This window comes from Procambarus clarkii, chromosome 37, assembly GCF_040958095.1.
Source record: "Procambarus clarkii isolate CNS0578487 chromosome 37, FALCON_Pclarkii_2.0, whole genome shotgun sequence".
NCBI lineage: Eukaryota > Metazoa > Arthropoda > Malacostraca > Decapoda > Cambaridae > Procambarus > Procambarus clarkii.
This window is the reverse complement of record NC_091186.1, coordinates 20,854,880-20,877,595: the sequence shown is the minus strand read 5'-3', so window position 1 is coordinate 20,877,595 and position 22,716 is coordinate 20,854,880. Positions and strand designations below refer to the sequence as shown.

Here is a 22,716-nt window from a genome sequence, read left to right as displayed (position 1 = left end):
ATGGAGCCATGTTGCTTATTCATCGTTAATCGCCTGGAAAGAGATGTTGTTGTCTTGCCTATATACTGAGTTTTTTGAGACTTACAGTCCCCAGGAGGGCATTTGAAGGCATAGACGACGTTGGTCTCTTTTAAAGCGTTCTGCTTTGTGTCTGGAGAGTTTCTCATGAGTAGGCTGGCCGTTTTTTTTTTTGTTTTATAGTAAATCGTCAGTTGTATCTTCTGATTTTTGTCTGTAGGGATAACGTTTCTATTACAATATCTTTCAGGACCCTTTCCTCCGTTTTATGAGCTGTGGAAAAGAAGTTCCTGTAAAATAGTATAATAGGGGGTATAGGTGTTGTGTTAGTTGTCTCTTCAGAGGTTGCATGGCGTTTCACTTTCCTTCTTATGATGTCTTCAACGAAACCATTGGAGAAGCCGTTGTTGACTAGCACCTGCCTTACCCTACAGAGTTCTTCGTCGACTTGCTTCCATCCTGAGCTGTGGCTGAGAGCACGGTCGACATAAGCGTTAACAACACTCCTCTTGTACCTGTCTGGGCAGTCACTGTTGGCATTTAGGCACATTCCTATGTTTGTTTCCTTAGTGTAGACTGCAGTGTGGAAACCTCCGCTCCTTTCCATGACTGTTACATCTAGAAAGGGCAGCTTCCCATCCTTCTCCATCTCGTAAGTGAAATGCAACACTGAATTCTGCTCAAATGCCTCCTTCAGCTCCTGCAGATGTCTGACATCAGGTATCTGTGTAAAAATGTCATCAACATACTTGCAGTATATGGCCGGTTACAACATGCATACCTGCAGTATATGGCCGTTACGAGTGGAGTCCTACGGGACTCCACTCGTAACGTCTCGCCAATCTGAGACCTCACCCCTCACACAGACTTGTTGTCTCCTGTTGCTTAGGTACTCCTTTATCCAATGGAGTACCTTCCCTTTCACTCCAGCCTGCATCTCCAGCTTTTCACTAGCCTCCTGTGTCGCACTGTATCAAAGGCTTTCTGACAATCCAAAAATAGGCAATCTGCCCACCCTTCTCTTTCTTGCCTTATTTTTGTTGCCTGGTCATAGAATTCAAGTAACCCTGTGAGGCAGGACCTGCCATCCCTGAACCCATGTTGATGCTGTGTTACAAAGTTCTTTCGCTCCAGGTGCTCCACTAGCTTTCTTCGCACAATCTTCTCCATCAGCTTGCATGGTATGCAGGTTAGGGACACTGGCCTGTAATTCAGTGCCTCCTGTCTATCCCCTTTCTTGTATATCGGGACTACGTTAGCTGCTTTACAAATTTCTGGCAGTTCCCCTGTTGCCAGTGATTTGTTATACACTATGGAGAGTGGTAGGCACAGTTCTTCTGCTCCTTCCTTTAGTATCCAAGGGGAGATTCCATCTGGGTCTATAGCCTTTGTCACATCCAACTCTAGTAAACACTTCCTTACTTCCCTGCTGGTAATCTCAAACTCTTCCAGTGGTTCCTGGTTAGCTATTCCCTCTCATCTCTGGGATTTCTCCTTGCTCTAAGGTGAAGACCTCCTGGAATTTCGTATTCAGTTCCTCACACACTTCCTTGTCATTTGTAGTGAATCCTTCTGCCTCTATCCTTAATTTCATAACTTGTTCCTTTACTGTTATTTTTCTCCTGATGTGGCTATGCAGCAATTTAGGCTGAGTCTTTGCCTTGCTTGCGATGTCATTTTCGTATTGTCTTTCTGCCTCTCTTCTCATCCTGACATATTCATTCCTGGCATTCTGGTATCTTTCTCTGCTCTCCAGTGTCCTGTTATTCCTATAGTTTCTCCATGCCCTTTTACTTTGCTGCTTAGCTAGCCTACATCTCTGATTAAACTATGGGTTTCTCATCTTCATTTCACTGTTTTCCTTTTGGGCTGGGACAAACTTGCTTGCTGCATCCTTGCACTTATGCGTGATGTAGTCCATCATATCTAGGGCCGTCCTTTCCCTGAGCTCTGTTTCCCATGCTATATCTGTTAGGAATTTTCTTATCTCCTCATAGTTTCCCTTTCGGTATGCTAACCTTTTGGTTTCGGTATCCCTCCTCGAGTTCAATAACCCTTCTTCAATCAGGTACTCAAATACCAATACACTGTGATCGCTCATTCCTACTGGGCCCTCAAAACTGATTTCTCTTATGTCAGAGTTGTTCAGGGTGAAGACCAGGTCGAGTCTCACTGGATTGTAATTTCCTCTCATCCTTGTGGGTTCTCTGACATGCTGGGTTAAAATGTTTCTAGTCACCACCTCCAGTAGTTTGGCTCTCCACGTATCCTTGCCTCCATGCGGTTCCTTGTTCTCCCAGTCAATCCTTCCGTGATTGAAGTCCCCATGATGAGCAGGTGGGATCTATTTCTACAGGCAGCAGAGGCTGCCCTCTCAATTATAGTGTTAGCTGCCATGTTGTTGTTTTCGTACTCTTAACTGGGTCTTCTGTCATTTTGTGGAGGGTTATATATTACTGCTACTACTATTCTTGGTCCTCCCATTGTCATGGTGCCTGCTATGTAGTCTCTGAAACCCTCACAGCCCGGGATAGCCATCTCCTTAAAACTCCATTCCTTTTTCATGAGTAGGGCCACTCCGCCTCCTCCCCTACCTTCCCTCTCTTTCCTTATTTCTGTGTACTCCTGGGAAAACACGGCATTCGTTATGATTCCAGAGAGTTTTTTTTTCAGTGAGTCCAATTACATCTGGGTTCACTTCTTGTGATCTTTCCCTTAGTTCACTTGCCTTGCCTGTGATCCCATCTATGTTCTAGTACATTACCCTGAAACTGACTCTCTTCTGCTTCTCCTCTGGGGGGGGACCTGTGGGGTCTGGGGTGAGGGGGAGCTGGGAGGATCTGGTACGGGGAGACTGATGGAGGAGGAAGGGCTTGAGGGGGTGGGTGAGAGGGGGAGGGTTGGGGGGGTGAGAGGGGGAGGGTTGAGGGGGGTTAGAGGGGGAGGGTTGGGGGGATGGGGGGCAGTAAAGGGGGAAGGGCTTGGGGGGCGTGGGAGGAAAGGGAAGGCTCAGGTGGGTGAGGAAGAGGGGAGGGTTTTGGGGAGTGGTGGAGAGGGGAAGGCTTAGGTGGGGTGGGGGAGAGTGGAGGGCTTGTGGGTGGGAGAGACGGGAGGGCATGTGGGAGAAGGGAGGGCTTGGGGGATGGGGGAGAAGGGAGGTATGCCTGTTGTATTCAATAGCAGTATCAGAGGCTGAAAGCAGACCATCGTCTGCTTTCAACAGATCATTTGACCCAATAGTGACCCAACAGATCATTTTAGATGCTCAGAGTGTAAGAACACTGTGTTAATATTCTATTAACGTATTGTAAAGTTAGGATGTTGGTTATATTTAGAACTGCATAGTGGCAACTTAATATTGTATTGGAGGATAAGTAAATGTTACTGAACGATCAGTTGTTCACACCGGCAAAAAGCCGCATGAGAAAAATCAGTCTTCTCTAACTACGCTCAGGGCTGGTCGGACATAGTTTTGTGTGGCTCTCCCTTTTTAACCTCCTTCCATTCTATTCTATTCTCTCCTTAATCTTCACTATACCAGGTTAAGTAAAATACCATTGTTGTTACGTGCCCCTAGATCTTCTAAGTGTAAATTTGTCTGTGTTCTCAAGTCAATTATTTTGAGTTCCAAGTGTTTAGTTGTTTTGAGCTGACAAGTGAACACGTGTTGCGTGTTAAAGATGTTAAGTTCATTGGTATGTACTGTCTTGTAAGGAACGTAGACTTTACCTATACTTTGCTGTGTGTAACTCTCGTCTCCTGCCTATATGGAGTCAAAAAAGTATTGTAAGATCGAGGAGGTAAAGTATATGTTGCACTTGGCGGTTTAGGGTTAATAAATTATATTAAAGCAAATGTTAACGGGAGTTTCCATCACCCCTTTGTGATGAGGGTTAGGTGATCTATGCTAGACGATAGACCATTTTTGGTATTATTTCTTTGGCTGGGAATTGTTTTCCTGGGGGCCGGGCCTTTCCTAAACCCCCATTGGGTGGAACTCCCTTACCTTGAGTTTAACCCCAACAGAGCACCCAATCTTGTAACACACACAACCTGTGTTTTATAGATCCCAGACAGTCGCAAGGAACATTTCCCATCCCACACAACTGTATTTTCTAGGGCCCTCATCCCTCACAGCTGTGTTTTCCAGGTCCAAGGCTGGAACGAGGAACATCCCACAGCTGTGTTTTCTATTGCCCAGGCAGTCACAAAGACTATTTATCATCCCATACAGTTGTGTTTTCTAAGGCCCAGGCAGTCACAAGGAATATTTCTCATTCCTTAAAGCTGTATTTTCTAGGACCCAGGAAGGCACAAGGAATATTTCTCATTCCTTAAAGCTGAGTTTTTCAGGTACCAGGCAGGCAAGGAATATTTTTCATCCCACACAACTGTGTTTTCTAGGGGAGCAGGCAGGCACAGGGAACATCACACATAGCTGGGGTCTCATGGAACATTCCTCATCCTACACAGTTATGTTTTTAGGTTACAAGCAGGCACAAGGTTCACCTCACTTCCCACACAGCTGTGTTTACTAGAGTTCAGGTAGGCACAAGGCACATTTCTCATCCCACACAGCTTTGTTTTCTAGGTCATAAGTAGGCACCAGGAACATTTCTCCTCCCACACTGCTGTGTTCTCTAGGGGCCCAGACAACCACTAGGAACATTTCTCATCCCACACAGATGTGTTTTCGAGAGACCAGGCAGACATAAGGAACATTTCTTATTTTATACAACTAAGCTTTCTAGGTCCCAGAAAGCACGAGGAACAGTTCTCGTCCCACGCAGCTGTGTTTTTCTAAGGCGCAGGTAAGCACAAGGAACATCCCAAACAGCTGTGTATTTTAGGGACCTGGCAGACACAAGGAACATTTCTCATGCCACATAACCTGTGTTTTCCAGGACCTAGACAGACACATGGAACATTTCTAATACAAAACAGATGTGTTTTCTAGGGCCAAGGAAGGCACATGAAACATTTCTCATCCCACGAAGCTGTGTTTCCAGGACCCAGGCAGACACATGGAACATGTCTAATAGAAAACAGATGTGTTTTTTAGAGGCCAAGGAAAGCACACGGAACATCCCAAACAGCTGTGTTTGCTTGGTGGCCATGGCACTGGATGACTCTTCTTTTATTTTTTTTTTGTTGCGCCCAGGCAGTCCCAAGGAACATTTATCATTCCTCACAGCTGTGTTTTATAGGACCCAGGCATGCAGAAGGAACATTTCTCATAAAGACTGTGTTTGCTAGGGCTGAGGCAGGCACAAGGAACATTTCACATCCCACACAGCATACGAGGGGGGCCTCGTAGCCTGGTGGATAGCGCGCAGGACTCGTAATTCTGTGGCGCGGGTTCGATTCCCGCACGAGACAGAAACAAATGGGCAAAGTTTCTTTCACCCTAAGTGCCCCTGTTACCTAGCAGTAAATAGGTACCTGGGAGTTAGTCAGCTGTCACGGGCTGCTTCCTGGGGTGTGTGTGTGTGTGTGTGGTGTGAGGAAAAAAAAAAAAAAGTAGTTAGTAAGTTAGTAGTTAGTTAGTAAACAGTTGATTGACAGTTGAGAGGCGGGCCGAAAGAGCAAAGCTCAACCCCCGCAAAAACACAACTAGTAAACACAGCTGTTATTTATTTGTTAGAGTGTTAATGGTTGGCTGGTTAGTTCAGGATATCGCCAATGTTTTAACTATTAAAATCGCCATAAGATAAGATTTATTACGGAAAGGAATCTGAATATTTTGTGATTGTGCAAACAATTAACGTTCTGAGCCAAACAACAAGGAATTGTAAATTTAATAGAAACATGAACTTACAGTCACTTGTGTCTGAGGAGCTCCTTCAGTCACTTTCTGAACCTTCTCCATGATGGTGGAGGCTGAGTCTCTCAGGTGGATGGTGACACCCGCCTCTGTGGTCACCATCTCCAGGGCCTCCCTGATGGTCTCCTGCACCTGTCATTACCAACACAAACATTAATGGTGGAGGCTGAGTCTCTCAAGTGGATGGTGACACCCGCCTCTGTGGTCACCATCTCCAGGGCCTCCCTGATGGTCTCCTGCACCTGTCATTACCAACACAAACATTAATGGTGAAGACTAAACCACACACCAGAAGGTGAAGAGACGACGACGACGTTTCGGTCCGTCCCGGATCATTATCAAATCCAATGTGATTGGAGCGAGTTGTTGTTGTTTCTCGACAAACAAACACTCTTCGTAGTAATCTGGTTCACACTGCTTCTCGTGCTTCTAATGCTGTTGGTGTTTACTCTATTACTAAAACCTCTATAAATTATAGAGGTTATTAGATAGGTTGGGGTTTACGAGTAGGTAAGGTAATTATCAAAAGAATGAACCAAACCGGGAAGGCTATGTAGCACCATCAAAGTGCGAAATAATCAGAGGGCGCTAAATATCACCAAGAATGCCAATACGAGAACAAAAACGCATAAGGCGAACGATATCAAAAGTATTCGATTCACCAAGAATTCTATCGAGGGACAAGTGACCACGAGGAACGGTCGGATAGCAAGACACACGCTCGTCCTGGAAGTCAGGACATTCAACAAGGATATGCGCAACTGTAAGAAGGACAACGCAATTTGAAAAATAAGGAGCAGGGCAGGGCTCCATTAAGTGACTGTGAGTCAAGCAAGTATGGCCAATCCGCAGCCTAGCTACAGCAGTTTCCCACCGCAGGTTATGGTGGTAGAAGGAAAACCACGGGGACACACTACGTTTGAGAGTACGCAGTTTGTTACTAACTTCAGAGGACCAACAACCCTGCCAACGGGCAAGGATGGAGGATTGAATAACAGGATAAAAATCGGAATAAGGAATACCTTTACGGGAGATGGGACAAGAACGGATAGCGTCCCTAGTGGCAGCATCCGCACGCTCATTTAAAGAAATACCAATATGGCTGGGAACCCAACAAAACTCTGCTGATTTAAATTTACTAGAAATAAGAAACAGCCAATGTTGAATGTCGATGACCACCGGATGGACAGGATTAAAGGACCCTAGAGCCACGAGGGCACTACGAGAGTCAACTACAACCACAAAGGAGGAATGACAATGAGAAAGCAAGAGACGGAGAGCATAGAGAATAGCATAAAGTTCTGCTGTGAAGACGCTAGCCTCCGAAGGGAGGTGACACATGTAAGTGCGGTCAGGAAAACAACAGAGTAGCTCACACCGTCCGCAGACTTAGACCCATCGGTGAAGATGGAAATAGAGCGGGAGTGTGAAGAAAAGTGCTCAAGGAAAAGGCGTTTCAGAACCGTAGGAGGGGTAAAAGCTTTAGTGATGCGGGTCAAGGACGTACAAAACTTAGGAAGGGGGACTCTCCACGGAGGTAAGGAAGGAACAATATGAGGAGAAACATTAGAAATACGAACAGAAAGAGAATCCTGTAAGCGAGATAACCGGACATAAAGAGGGAGGCGATGAAGTGGAACAGGAACCACAGAAGGGGTAAAAGTTAAAGCACGACAAAGGCGAGAGGAAGGATGTTGTAAGGACCGCGCAAGATAGTGAAAACAGTAGCGATCATGGCGGTCCTGGAGAGAGAGGAAGCCAGTGTCAACATACAAACTGAAAGCGGGAGTCGAACGAAAGGCATCAGAGCTCAGACGCAACCCAGTATGGTGCTAAGCATCAAGACGGCAAAGAGTAGAAGAAGGAGCAGAAGAGTATACAGAGCAACCATAATTGAGTTTAGACAGGACGAGAGAGGAGTGCAAAGAGAGGAGCGTGCGCCTATCCGCTCCCCAAGAAGTATGGGACAAAACCTTAAGGAGGTTAAGGGCCTTAGAGCATTCAACACGGAGGTAAGAGATATGGGCTGACCAAGACAAATGAGTGTCAAAGATTAACCCCAAAAGCTTAGCGGAATCCCTGTACACAAGGGGATGACCATAAAGCGACGAAGAGGGTCGAAGAACGACATGCTTCCGAGGAAAAATCATAGCACAAGTCTTATACACAGAGAACTTGAAGCCATGATCGGTGGCCCAAGACGACACGGTATCAATCACAAGTTGAAGCCGCCGTTGAAGGAGAGGCAAATCATCACCCTGGCAGCAAAGGGTAAGATCGTCGACATAGAGAGCAGAGAAGACGCCAGAAGGAAGAGAGGAAAGAAGACCGTTGAGGGCAACTAGAAAAAGAGTAGTGCTCAGAACACTACCCTGGGGTACACCTTTATACTGCTTAAAAGGGGCAGAGAGAGTGACACCAAGCCGCAAACGAAAGGAACGACGAGAGAGGAAACTCTGAAAGAAGAGAGGGAGATTCCCATGAAGGCCAAAAAAATGAAGTTGAGACAAAATATGATACCACCAGGTAGTGTCGTAAGACTTTTCCAGGTCAAAAAGGATGGCAACAAGGGAGGTCTTCGCATCAAAAGCAGTACTAATATAGACCTCCAAGTTCATCAGGACATCCGTTGTGCTGTGGCACTTGCGAAAACAAAACTGAGAAGGGGAGAGGTGGTGATAGTGTTCTAAGAACCACATCAAACGAACGTTAACCATACGTTCAAAGAGCTTGCAGACACAACTCGTGAGGGCAATAGGGCAGAAGTTCTTCGGGAGATGACCCGAGAGACCCTGGTTTCTGAACAGGGAGGACAACAGCATCGAGCCAATACCCAGGGACTGATATGACGACTCCCAGACCCTATTGTAGAGACTCAGTAAATACTGAGACGTGCACGGAGGGAGATGGCGAAGCATTTCATAATGAATGCCATCGGAGCCCGCTGCCGTAGAACCGCAGAGGGCCAGGGCAGACTGAAGCTCAGGGAGAGAGAAGGGATCATTATAGGGAAGGCGAAGATGAGTACAGAAATTTAAAGGACGAGATTCAAGAATAGGCTTACGAAGAAGGAAGGTTTGAAGAAGATGAGAACAAAAATTAACAGATGAAAAGTGGGAACCCAGTTCAGTCGCGACCTGCAACGGCTCCGCCACAAGAGCACCATGGAGGCGAAGGACCGGCGAGACATCGGGAATGAACTTACCCGCAGTCATGTAGATACGCTTCCAGACCAGTGGTAGAGGAGTTTCGGACATAACGGTGGAGACATAAGACATCCAGCAAGCACGTTTAGCCACATGGATGGTCCTACGGGCCACCGCAAATGCCTTCCGAAACAATCGAAAAGACTCAACCATCTGCCGGTGGCGATGTCTCTTCCAGGCTGCACGCTTACAGCGGACAGCCCAAGCACAGTCCACATTTCACCAGGGAACGCACTTCCGCATTCCCCGAGAGGAAGAGCGAGGAATAGAGCGGAAGGCAGCGTCAAAGACAGTGTCATGAAAAAGAAGGAGGGCGCGAGGAAGAGGCAGAAAGGAGAGGTCGGAAATAGTAGCACGGAGAGTAAAGAGGCGCCAGTCAGCCTCAGCAAACCTCCCCCCTAGGGAAGGAGAGAGGAGGGCGAAAAGAGAAAAAAGTAAGAATGATAGGAAAATGGTCACTGCCATGGAGGTCATCAAGGACCTGCCACCCGAAATCTAAGGAAAGGGATGACGAGCACAGAGAAAGATCGAGACAGGAAAGGGAGCGAGTCCGAGAGTCCAAATGAGTGGGCTCACCAGAATTCAGAAGGGACAGAGAAGAAGAGAGGATGTAAGGTTCAAGGAGGCGACCCCGGGTGTTTGTCAGAACATCACCCCAAAGGGCATGGCGACAACCGAAATCACCAAAAAATCAAGGAGCCTGTGCTCCTTGCTGGAGCACAGGCTCCAGCAAGGCGTCTAAGAGGTGTTTAAGATTCGGAAGAGAAAGTGGGACTGTGGGGGAAGGGGGAGATAAATGGAACAAACTGTGTACCATTTACGCACAAAGACACGAGCAGCAGAACAGTGGAGAGGCGACGAAAAAAGTAAGGGGAAGAAGGAAACATCTAAGCGAATCAAGAGAGCAGAAAAGTTATGGGCCCCAGCAACAGCTGGGGGGGGGGGGGAGAGGAAAGAATAGCCACGGAAGCGACCAGGACGAGCACCAAGCATTGGCTCCTGGAGACAGACACAAAGGGGCGAAAACTGTGAAATTAGAAGTTGGAGGTCAAGGAAATTGGCGTAATATTCACGGATGTTCCATTGAAGAATTGACATCGGCAAAAAGAGAAAGGATAGCAACAGAGAGCAAAGAAGAAACGAAGGTGAAAAAGAAACACAGCACGTTAAAGAAGCACAGGGTCAGGATTAGGGTCAGCGAAGTTAGGGTTAGGGGGCATGGGTAAACTGAGTAAAGAAGGAGGGAAAGAAGCAGGAGGACAGACCAGAGATGGACGAGCAGGGTCTGGAGGAGGAGGAGAAGGAAGAGGAGGAGAAGGAAGAGGAGGAGAAGGAGGAGGAGGAGGAGGGGCAGAAAGAGGGGGAGTGCACCTCAGCAAAGGCAGTAACCGAGACGGAACCGGGGGCTAAAGAAACCTGCACAGTAGGAACAAGGGGCTCTACCACCGAAGCGGGAGGAACGATAGAATTAGAGATAGGGGGTGAAGAAGGAAGCGAAGCCTTCTTACCTACCAGGAAGGAGGAAGGAGAGGAGCCAGGTTTCCGTTTCACCTGTCAAAGAGACAGGTGTCCCACCAGCAATATACTGGGCAACAGACTCCAGCATCTCGAAAGGAGAAGAAGAGAGAGAGCGAACAACCCGACCACCAGGAGAGCGATGGACATCGGCCCGCACAGTCAGGCGGCGTGGAGAGCCAAGAGGCGGAGGAGAATGACAGGAAGGAGGACCAGAGGGAGAGGAGAAAGAAGACACAGGAGACATGACAGACTGGGTAGAAAGAAGGGGAACCCTAGACAGAGAACCAGGAGGGAGACCCATCGGGACAGAACGGAGGAAAACAGGGGAGGTGGTGGTGGGCGTGTCCGGGTCTATGGCTTGGAAACGGTTGTGAGACTGAGGAAGGTGGGAAGGACGAGGAGAGGAAGAGCGCACCACGCGAGCATAGGAGACGGCAGCAAAAGAGGGGAGATGATGAACTTGGTGCCGAGCCTCAGAAAAAGACAAACGGTCCCGGTGCTTCAAGTTGAGGACAGCCGACTCAAGTTTGTAACGTATACACGTGCGGGAGAAGGTAGGGTGGGCCTTACCACAATTGAGGCAGCGGGCCTGGTGAGAAGTGCACTCCAACTTAGAGTGACCCTTGTCCCCACACATAGGACAGAGAGAGAGAGACAGTACTGGAGCAGCGGAGGGCTCCATGCCCAAACCTCCAGCACTTATTGCAGAGCTGAGGAGATGGAATATACTCCTGAACAGAGCATCTGGTACCAGCAAGAATGACAGAGGGCGGAAGAGACCTACCATCAAAGGTAATCTTCACAACCCGAAAGGGCTGACGGCGATGACCATGAGGGGGACGAGTAAACGTATCCACCTGGAGGACAGAATGGCTTTGGGCCTCGAGGATATGCTTGGTATCCTCGTGGTAGTCTTCTAGATTCCTAACACCGGTCGCAACATGGTGCGGGAGGAGAACAGTGCCAACACTGGCATTTAACTGAGCGTTCTTGGAGACCCGAACAGGGGTCTCGCCAAGGCAGGATAAGGCGGCCAAGTGGGTGGCTGCATCCTGAGGAGCAGCAACGACACGGGTACCAAGACGGGTGGGGTTGAAGGTAACAGAGGCATCTACTGAATCTACCAAATGCCTATGAAGGGAAAAATCGTCAGGAGTTGAATCTAAAGGATGGAGGTCAAAGTACTTAGTCCACATAGCAGGACCAAACAAAGCATAGTACGAATTAGAATGGGAAGGGAGCATACGAAAGCGGCCATGGCGGGGATGGTGATGAGAACTTTTAGAGAGAGACGGGTCAAAAGGTGCAGTAGTCACAATAAGAGATGGAGCCGTGCAAGAGGACGAGGCGGTCACCACAGCAGGCTTGGGGCTCGACCCAATCACAAAGGAGGGAGGGGAGCAGGGAGGAAGAGTCCGGTCTGGGCTTAAACCGGGCCCTGTAGCGCGGGCTACAGATCCTGGTCTTCCAGGATGGTCCGACTCAGGGGCCTGGTCGCCCACCCCATGAGTCTGGGTAAGAGAAGTCGTGTCGTCATCCATTCAGCAAACAATATCAAAAGTTTGGGACCTGGAACCAAGGGATACCACCTAAAAGGGCAGCCAGGGAGGCCGAGTGCGGGCCAGTGCAGGAAGGCTGTGTCGTCCCCAGCGGTGCTCCCCTTTTTCAACAGGGGAGTCCTATTACATCGTCCATGCTCCCACACTGGTGCTAAGACCCCATCCCCCCTATCGCCCCAGCCTGGACACCCAACCATCCACTCAGGGCGGTCCCCTCACAGGCGACCCCTCCAGCGGGTGGTCCGATGGCTCACAAGACCCCTACGCCTTGGCTCACAAGGCCCTTCAGCATGTACACCACCCAAAGAGGGGGCAGGAGAGGAGGCACAGGCAACCCACACCTGTCCCAGGGAGGTGTACGTGAGCCCCTCACCACGGCAAGGAGGGACCACAGAGGGGATTGGGGTTTACGAAGGAAGGAAGGAAGTCTCTGGTAGTTTTATATACAAGCGAGCTGCCCCTCCTTCTGGCAAATTGCAGTCAATTGTTTCCTTGCCAGATGTAAGACCATTTTAGATGCTCAGAGTGTAAGAACACTGTGTTAATATTCTATTAACGTATTGTAAAGTTAGGATGTTGGTTATATTTAGAACTGCATAGTGGCAACTTAATATTGTATTGGAGGATAAGTAAATGTTACTGAACGATCAGTTGTTCACACCGGCAAAAAGCCGCATGAGAAAAATCAGTCTTCTCTAACTACGCTCAGGGCTGGTCGGACATAGTTTTGTGTGGCTCTCCCTTTTTAACCTCCTTCCATTCTATTATATTCTCTCCTTAATCTTCACTATACCAGGTTAAGTAAAATACCATTGTTGTTACGTGCCCCTAGATCTTCTAAGTGTAAATTTGTCTGTGTTCTCAAGTCAATTATTTTGAGTTCCAAGTGTTTAGTTGTTTTGAGCTGACAAGTGAACACGTGTTGCGTGTTAAAGATGTTAAGTTCATTGGTATGTACTGTCTTGTAAGGAACGTAGATTTTACCTATACTTTGCTGTGTGTAACTCTCGTCTCCTGCCTATATGGAGTCAAAAAAGTATTGTAAGATCGAGGAGGTAAAGTATATGTTGCACTTGGCGGTTTAGGGTTAATAAATTATATTAAAGCAAATGTTAACGGGAGTTTCCATCACCCCTTTGTGATGAGGGTTAGGTGATCTATGCTAGACGATAGACCATTTTTGGTATTATTTCTTTGGCTGGGAATTGTTTTCCGGGGGGCCGGGCCTTTCCTAAACCCCCATTGGGTGGAACTCCCTTACCTTGAGTTTAACCCCAACAGAGCACCCAATCTTGTAACACACACAACCTGTGTTTTATAGATCCCAGACAGTCGCAAGGAACATTTCCCATCCCACACAACTGTATTTTCTAGGGCCCTCATCCCTCACAGCTGTGTTTTCCAGGTCCAAGGCTGGAACGAGGAACATCCCACAGCTGTGTTTTCTATTGCCCAGGCAGTCACAAAGACTATTTATCATCCCATACAGTTGTGTTTTCTAAGGCCCAGGCAGTCACAAGGAATATTTCTCATTCCTTAAAGCTGTGTTTTCTAGGGGGAAGGCAGGCACAAGGAACATCACACACGTTGCACAAGTGGCCAAGGAGACGGAAAAAAATAAAGAAGCAGTAAAGGAAGCCAAACACTGCAGCAACCAATATAAAACAAACATTAGGTTGGAAGGGAGAAAGGAATTGGCATCTAACCCGAAGTTGGTGCAAAACACAGTTGATCGGAGTAAGTCCATGATAATTTTTGGTTGAAAAGAAAAGGAGATAACATCTAGGTCAGCAACCCGTTCTCGCAAATTCGTAAAGTCAATATTGACTTATTAACTACGTGCATAGGTGATATACTAAACATAATAGATAACCCTAAAAAGATTTATAGAAAACACCAACCTTACCTAACCTTGTTAGTATCTTAAGATAAGCATCTTATTGCTTCGTAATTACAATTATTACTTAACCTATACCTATTATAGGTTAGGTAATAATTGTAATTACGAAGCAATACGATGCTTATCTTAACATACTAAGTAGGTTAGGTAAGGTCGGTGTTTTCTATGAATCTTTTTAAGGGTATCTATTATGTTAAGTATGTCACCTATGCACATATTTAATAAGTCAATATTGACTTATTAAATTTGCGAGAACGGGTTGAGGTCAGAAAGAGTTGTAAAAGAAGCGATAGTAGTAGATAAAATTGTTGGCCTCATGGAAGGTCTTACTACCATAGAGCAACTACAGAAGAATAGGCAGGTATGTAAAAGGGAAAGATCAACCTTTGAGGATCACTCTAAACTGTGCCAAACAGATGGAAGAAGTACTAAGGAATTGATGAGGGAACAAATTGATGAGGATGGAAAAGTGTGGTCATTAAGACGAGATCTTTCAAGAGATGACAGAGAGAAGCTGAAACTAAACCTCGTAGAGGCAAAACGTCTAAATGAGACCAGAAACGAAGAAGAAATTATCTCTTTTTTCTACAAAGTGATAAGGGTAGGCAGGCCAGTAAAATGGTACAAAAAGGCAAACCAACAAAATTGCTAGTGAGAGGGGTAGTGAAGAATTAGGAGAGGGGAAACATGTTCCTGAAAATAGTATACAAATAGTACAGATGGAGTGAGATCGAAAATACTGGAGTTAAGTGATGTAATACAGCTGCAGACACCAGACATTGTTTCACTCACGGAGACAAAACTTGAAGATGTTATTTTAAATGAGGTCATATTCCCAAGGGGCTTCTCAATTTGGAGACGGGACAGAAAAATTTGGAAAGGCGGTGGCGTTGCTGTGCTGGTGAAAAAACACCTAAAGGTGAACGGAATAATGATTGCTAGTAAGTTCCGGGGAGCTGAAGGGGCTTCCCCCAGAAATTATACGTAAAAATCATTATTACAGACAGTTGAATGACAGCAATGTGACCTTCAGCAGCGTACCTTCACTGAGGTGTAGACAGTCTTAACACCCGGGAAGAGTTCCTGGCACTTCTGGAGCCAAACTTCTACCTCTACGTGGCACTGATCAGCCGTGTCTATAGTTGTGACGGCCTCCTGGGCTGTGTTCACTGTGTTGAGGCTCCCCAACATGGCCTCTAGCAGAGACTTCCCTTCCTCTCCCTGTGTTGTCATGTCCTCCACACTGGTATCCTCCTCTTCCACGAGCTTCATGGCTGCCTTGTTCTTCTCTGCCAGACCATAGAGTCTGTCCTGGAGTTGAAGGTGGTGAGTCTTCCAGTCCCCCAGCTGGCCCCGGTACTCAACCAGCTGGGACAGTACCTCTTCACAACTGGTAATGAGGCTGCTGATGCTGCTCTTCTGCTCCTCCACCAGAGACCGTAACTTCTTGCTGATGCCTCTCGTGGAAGCGTTATAAAGTGTTGCTGCCACTGTGTCCCCTGACACCACCTGGGTATCTTTAAGTCTTCTAATAACAGCCTCCATACCATAATTGATGGGAAAGTGAGCAGCAGCTGTGGCACTGTGCTGGGCACGACAGCTAAAGCAGGTCAGTTGACCATTCTTGACACCATTGTCAACACACTGGGAGCAGAATGTGTGTCCACAAGGCAATGAGCGAGGCCGTAGCTGAGATTCATCGTAACAACCAAAACAGACTGAACATTCCTCAACGTTGTTGTTATCCTGTGTAAAGATAAAGTTGTTTGATCATTTACTTAACATTGTATGTAATACATATATTAAAAATATGTAAAGTAGTTAATTAGCTATGTTAGACCAGGGCCAATATTGCTGACAAACATTTTCCCGAGGTCAAATATTTCTCACAAATATATTGCAGAGTAGGAATAATATTAAAGACAAATATATCCCCCAAAAAAGGTGAATATTACTGACAGATAAACGTATCTCTGAGCTGGGATAATATTACTGACAAACATATCAGAGCTGAGATATTATTACTGAGAGATAAATATATCCCAGAGATGGGATAATATTACTGACAAACAAATCCCAGAGTTGGGATATTATTACCGACTCATAAACATACCTCAAACTGGGATCGAGGGATCGGATGCACCCCGGCGGACCCGTGAAGGGTTAATCGCAAAGCCTGGACAGGTGAAACGGGAAACCTAGTAATCGCGAAACGAGTGACGCCCATCACTGGAAACTAACTTGCCTCGCGGCAAAGCAACGCAGACAGGCAGATGATTGGGGAGCCCCAGGAGTCCCCTCAGGGGTGACAAGCACCGGCCCCGTCCAACACAAAGAACAAAAACCAAAAACTCGGCCCTCAGCTAAAACGCAAAAGTCATCCAGTGCCCTCAGGCAGCAACCCGTCCTCTTAAAAATAACGTCACTTTTGGCTGCAGGCAGAGCAGAAGCAAGCCGCCCACCACGACTGAGGGCACACCAGGAGCCCACCAACTCCCGGCACCACTCGGCCAAGCCGGCGCCAGTCACCGTCACCCCGCTGGAAGAACCAGCCAGGACACGTCAAAAAAAAACAAAAAAAAAACTATCAACAATCCCGTGACACAAGGCGATATGTGAACCAGACGTCGAACAGCAGGGCCGTTGAAGTGGAATGCCAAACGACAGTATCAAATCCAAATCGCAGAACAAAAGGAGGTGGCAGAGGCGTCCAGACGTCCACTCGGCAGCAAAGTTGAACCAGGAGTCTGCTGCATACCTGGAACCTTCTAGGCCTTAGGTACCACACTAGGCTTCAGTAGCTGTATACCTGGATACTTCCAGGCTTTGGGCACCACACTATGCCTCAGTAGCCGTATACCTGGAACCTTCCAAGCCTTGGGTACCACACAAGACCACAGTAGCTATACGTGGAAACTTCCAGGCCTTGGTCACCACACAAGACCTCTGTTAGCTGAATACCTGGAACCTTCCAAGCTTTTGGTACAACACTAGGCCTCAGAGGATGTATATCTGGAACCTTCCAGGCCTTGGGTACCTCACTATGCATCAGCAGTTTTATACCTGGAACCTTCCAAGCTTTGGGAATCATACTAGGCCTCAGTAGCTGTACACCTGGAACCTTCCAGGCTTTGGGTACAAGACTAGGCCTCAGAAGCTGTATACATATTTTTTAATTAATTTATTTATTTATATACAAAGCCTTCTCAAGACCTTCCAGGTGTGATACCCAAGACCTTCCAGGCCTTGGGTACCTCATTAGGTCTCAGTAGCTGTATACCTGGAACCTTGCAGGCCTTGGGTACCACACTAGGCCTCAGTAGCTGTATACCTGGAACCTTCCAGGCCTTGGGTACCACACTAGGCATCAGTAGCTGTATACCTGGAACCTTCCAGGCCATGGTACACACTAGGCCTCTGAAGACTCACGGTGTTTATAAGAGACAAGGACAACAATCCGGCTCTCTCAAGAATACAAAGGGGAACCTGGAGATCCAGGATCACCACAGAACTAAGAGAAATAATATCAGAGGGAGAGCAAAACAAGTAACTCCTTAGACAGCAGATAGAGATATTAGAACGAATTTTTTTAGTGCCAGAGTGGTTAACAAATGGAATGCATTAGGAAGTGATGTGGCGGAGACTGACTCCATACACAGTTTCAAGTGTAGATATGATAAACCAATAGGCACAGAAACCTGTACACCTGTTGATTGACGGTTGAGAATCGGGACCAAAGAGCCAGAGCTCAACCCTTGCAAGCACAATTAGGTGAGTAGAGTATTAGTAACACTGACCCAAACTACGTAAACACTGGTTGTCTGGGTCATATAGCTGACTTGTGAGTCACCAGTTCCCCCAGCAGATGGCAGCTCCATTTACACACATAATAATGTTAGTGTGTACTCACATATTTGTGCCTGCAAGATCGAGCTTTAGCTCTTGGACCCCGATTGGTGTCTGCCTAAAACTCCGCGGGGGATCAGTTACTTTATAAGAACATATAAATACCTTTATGAAAACCTTGCAATCAGACCCTCTGTGATATTTGTTTTAAACGTGTATTTGTATTATTTTTATAATTAGTATTACAAATTTATCCTTCACGTTCACAGAGAAGTGGGCCACAAGCGCCAAGCTTCCTTCCCTCTAGCACACATTACTCAGCACAACAATATAATTGTTCTCCCCATCATCAGGTGATGATCCAACCCGTCCGTACACAAGGCTATTTAAAGCAGCGTCCGGCTTCCCGAGGCGCATTCATCAATTTTAACATACTGTGTATTAAAAATTGGTTTGTTTACATATGAAAATTAATATTACAGTATTATACATTAAAATTCTATGTATAGTTAAGCATAGGTTAGGGTTGGTGTTTAGGTTCTGTTTGCATTTATTTGTGTTTGAAGTACGTGGATGAAGCATTTATAACATTGTGGTTCGAACAGATGTCGTCAGCGAAGCACTTGTTTCGGAAGTGTTCGGACGTCATCAGTCGCGAGTAAACCGTTTTTCATTCCTTAACAGGGGTATTGGCGGGTGTATGAAATGGCCTTTGGCCATTATTTATAAGGATCGGCGGGGTTATAAAGTAAAATAATTCTTACCGCCATGATGAACAGTGAACTGGGGTCGTCCTGGTAACTTGTCAACAGGTCTGGACACTACGTCGCCTGTAACAGCTGGGGTCGTCTTGGTAACTGGTCAACAGGTCTGGACACTACGTCGCCTGTAACAGCTGGGGGTCGTCTTGGTGACTGGTCAACAGGTCTGGACACTACGTCGCCTGTAACAGCTGGGGTCGTCTTGGTGACAACTCGGTGAATCTGGATGGTTGTGATATCTGTAACTGTGATTTATGCCAATCCATTAGACTTTAGTGCGTTATTATTGACTTAATTTGTTAAAAATATGCAAAGTAGGCTAATCAAATTACAGTGAATCAGAAACTGTTGCACAACATTGTTGTCATAAATGTTTGGGTTCTGTATGAGCAGAGCTTTGTGAGTTCTGCCATGTTGTCAATACTGTGCATGCTTCAGTCAATTATGGATAGTATGATAGTTAATACTGTTGACCAAACCACACACTAGAAATTGAAGAGACGACGACGTTTTGGTCCGTCCTGGACCATTAGTAAGTCGATTGTGACACCCACCCACACACACACACACGCATTAATATAATAGAGAGAGCAGCTTCAGTTGCCTGCAGGAATGGCTCAAGACTCTTAATCATGAGCGATTTCAACCATGGAAAGATAGACTGGGAGAATGGGGACCCACATGGTGGTGCAGATACGTGGAGAGCTAAACTCTTGGAAGTGGCAACAAGGAAATTTCTGAGCCAGCATGTCAAGGAACCCACAAGAGTGAGAGGCAATGAAGAAAAAGCTAGATTCGACTTGATATTCACCCTGAATGAGTCAGAAATAAGGGAAGTCAAAGTTGAAGCCCCCATAGGAATGAGTGACCACAGTGTACTGACCTTTGATTACTTGGTGGAGGTAGGGATAACCTATCCAAGGATGGGAGTGGAGGGGAAAAGACTGAATTACCGAAGAGGAAAATATGACGAGATGAGGAACTTCCTCAGGGGAATACCATGGAAAACAGAACTTAGAGACAAAAATGTGCAGGTCATGATGGATTTTGTCACCCAGAAGTGCCAGGAAGCTGCAGACAGGTTTATCCCCATCCAAAAGGAGAAAAACGAAAAACAACAGAAAAACCCATGGTTCAACCAGGAATGCAAGGTAGCAAAGCAACTGAGTAAAAGAACATGGAGAAACTACAGAAATAACAGAACACCAGAGAGCAGGGAGAGATACCAGAGGGGCCAGAAATGAGTACCTCAGAGTGAGGAGGGAAGCAGAGAGACAGTTTGAAAATGACATCGCGCGTAAAGCCAAGACCCAACCAAAGCTGCTCCACAGCCACATCAGGAGGAAAACAGCAGTGAAGGAACAAGTGATAAAGCTGCAAAAAGGGGAGAACAGATACACAGAGAATGACAAGGAAGTGTGTGAAGAACTCAACAAGATATTCCAGAAGGTCTTCACAATAGAACAAGGAGAAGCCCCTGCACTAAGTGAGGAGGTGGCAAACCAAGCAGCCTTGGAGGAATTTGACCTCACCAGTGATGAGGTCAAAAGGTGTCTGCTAGAGCTGGATGTGACAAAGGCTGTTGGGCCTGACAGAATCTCACCATGGATACTAAAGGAAGGTGCAGAAGCACTAAGTGTGCCACTCTCTATGGTGTATAACAGGTCACTGGAAACAGGAGACTTACCAGAAAGTTGGAAGACAGCCAACGTGGTCCCAATATACAAGAAGGGTGACAGGCAAGAGGCACTGAACTACAGGCCAGTTTCCTTAACTTGTATACCATGCAAGGTGATGGAGAAGATCGTGAGGAAAAAGCTCGTAGAGCATCTGGAGGGAAATAACTTTGTAACGCACCACCAACATGGGTTCAGGGATGGTAACTCGTGCCTCACAGGTTTAATAGAATTTTATGACCAGGCAACAAAAATTAGGCAGGAAAGAGAAGGGTGGGCCGACTGCATTTTCCTGGACTGTCAAAAAGCCTTTGACACAGTACCCCATAAAAGGCTGTTAAAAAAGTTGAAGCAACAGGCAGGAGTAAAAGGGAAGGTGCACCAGTGGATAAGGAAGTACTTAAGCAACAGGAAACAGTGAGTAACGGTGAGGGGGGAGACATCAGAGTGGCGAGATGTCACCAGCGGAGTCCCACAGGGCTCAGTACTTGGACCCATCCTGTTTCTAATATATGTAAACGATCTTCCGGAAGGTATAGACTCATTCCTCTCGATGTTTGCTGATGATGCAAAAATTATGAGAAGAATCAAGACGGATGAAGATAGACAGAGACTACAGGATGACCTGGACAAACTGGAGGAATGGTCTAGAAAATGGCTGCTAAAGTTCAACTCGGGAAAGTATAAGGTGATGAAATTAGGCGAAGGGAGCAGGAGGCTGAACACAAGGTATCATCTGGGAGGTGAAATCCTGCAAGAGTCAAATAGAGAGAAAGATTTGGGGGTTGATATCACACCGAACCTGTCCCCAGAGGCCCCATCAAAATAATATCATCAGCGGCATATGCTAGACTGGCCAACATAAGAACTGCCTTTAGAAACTTGTGTAAGAAATCTTTCAGAACCCTGTATACCACCTATGTAAGACCAATCCTGGAGTATGCAGCTCCAGCCTGGAGTCCATACCTAGTTAAACACAAGACAAAGCTAAAGAAGATTCAGCGGCATGCCACCAGGCTCGTCCCGGAACTGAGAGGAATGAGCTACGAAGAAAGGCTAAAGGAGCTGAACCTCACATCCCTGGAAAACAGAAGAGTAAGGGGAGACATGATAACCACCTACAAAATTCTCAAGGGAATTGATAGGGTGGACAAAGACAAACTCTTCAGCACGGGTGGGACACGAACAAGGGGACACAGGTGGAAACTTAGTACCCAGATGAGCCACAAAGACGTTAGAAAGAATTTTTTCAGTGTCAGAGTAGTTAATAAATGGAATGCTTTAGGCAGTGATGTGGTGGAGGCTGACTCCATACACAGTTTCAAATGTAGATATGATAGAGCCCAGTAGGCTCAGGAATCTGTACACCAGTTGATTGACAGCTGAGAGGCGGGACCAAAGAGCCAAAGCTCAACCCCCGCAAGCACAATTAGGTAAGTATAATTAGGTAAGTACACACACACACACACAAGGTATTTCCTAAGGGACACAGACCTCGGGACACAGACCTCAGAGATAAGTCTGTACAACGTATGATGAACTATGTTACCCAAAAGTGTCAGGAGGCAGTAAACAGGTTCATCCCGGCCCAAAGGAAAAAATCCGAGACGCAACAGAAGAATCAATGGGGCATGTATGGAAGCGAAGAAACTGAACAAAAGGGCGTGGAGGAACTTTCGGAATAACAGAACACCAGAAAGCAGAGAGAGATACCAGAGAACCAGGAATGAGTACGTCAGGGTGAGAAGAGAAGCAGAGAAAAGTTTTGAAAATGATATAGCAAACAAAGCCAAGACCGAACCAAAGCTACTCCACAGTCACATCAGTAGGAAAACAACAGTGAAAGAACAGGTAGTGAAACTTAGAACAGGCGAGGACAGGTATACAGAGAATGACAAAGAGGTGTGTGAAGAACTGAACAAGAGGTTCCAGGAGGTCTTCACAATAGAACAAGGTGAGGTCACTGTGCTAGGAGAAAGGGAGGTAAACCAGGCAGCCTTGGAAGAGTTCGAAATTACGAGAGAGGAGGTCAAGAGACACCAGCTGGATCTGGATGTTAGAAAGGCTGATGGTCCAGACGGAATATCACCTTGGGTACTGAAAGAGTGTGCAGAGGCACTTTGCTTGCCACTCTCCAAAGTGTATAGTAAGTCACTGTAGACGGGAGACCTACCAGAAATATGACAGACATCGAATGTTGTCCCAATATACAAAAAGGGCGACAGGCAAGAGGCACTGAACTACAGGCCAGTGTCCTTGACTTGTATACCATGCAAGGTGATAGAGAAGATCGTGAGAAAAAACCTGGTAACACATCTGGAGCGAAGGGACTTTGTGACAAATCGCCAACATAGGTTCAGGAAGGGTAAATCTTGCCTGACAGGCTTAATAGAATTCTACGACCAGGT

General features: G+C 46.5%; 1 protein-coding gene across 2 annotated transcripts in view; it reads right to left on the bottom strand.

The window, feature by feature from the left end:
- Positions 1-22,716, bottom strand: part of LOC138372060 (uncharacterized) — an 88,397-nt gene that overhangs the window by 34,980 nt on the left and 30,701 nt on the right. The window contains exons 2-4 of one of the 2 annotated variants that reach the window (XM_069337243.1): positions 18,636-18,877; positions 15,067-15,771; positions 5,837-5,974 (exon numbers count right to left, since the gene is read on the bottom strand). In XM_069337243.1, the coding sequence (XP_069193344.1) occupies positions 5,837-5,974; positions 15,067-15,771; positions 18,636-18,641 (849 nt within the window). In that variant the 5' untranslated portion in view covers positions 18,642-18,877. The remainder of the gene's footprint in view (positions 1-5,836; positions 5,975-15,066; positions 15,772-18,635; positions 18,878-22,716) is intronic. The other variant, XM_069337244.1, reaches the window with a different exon arrangement.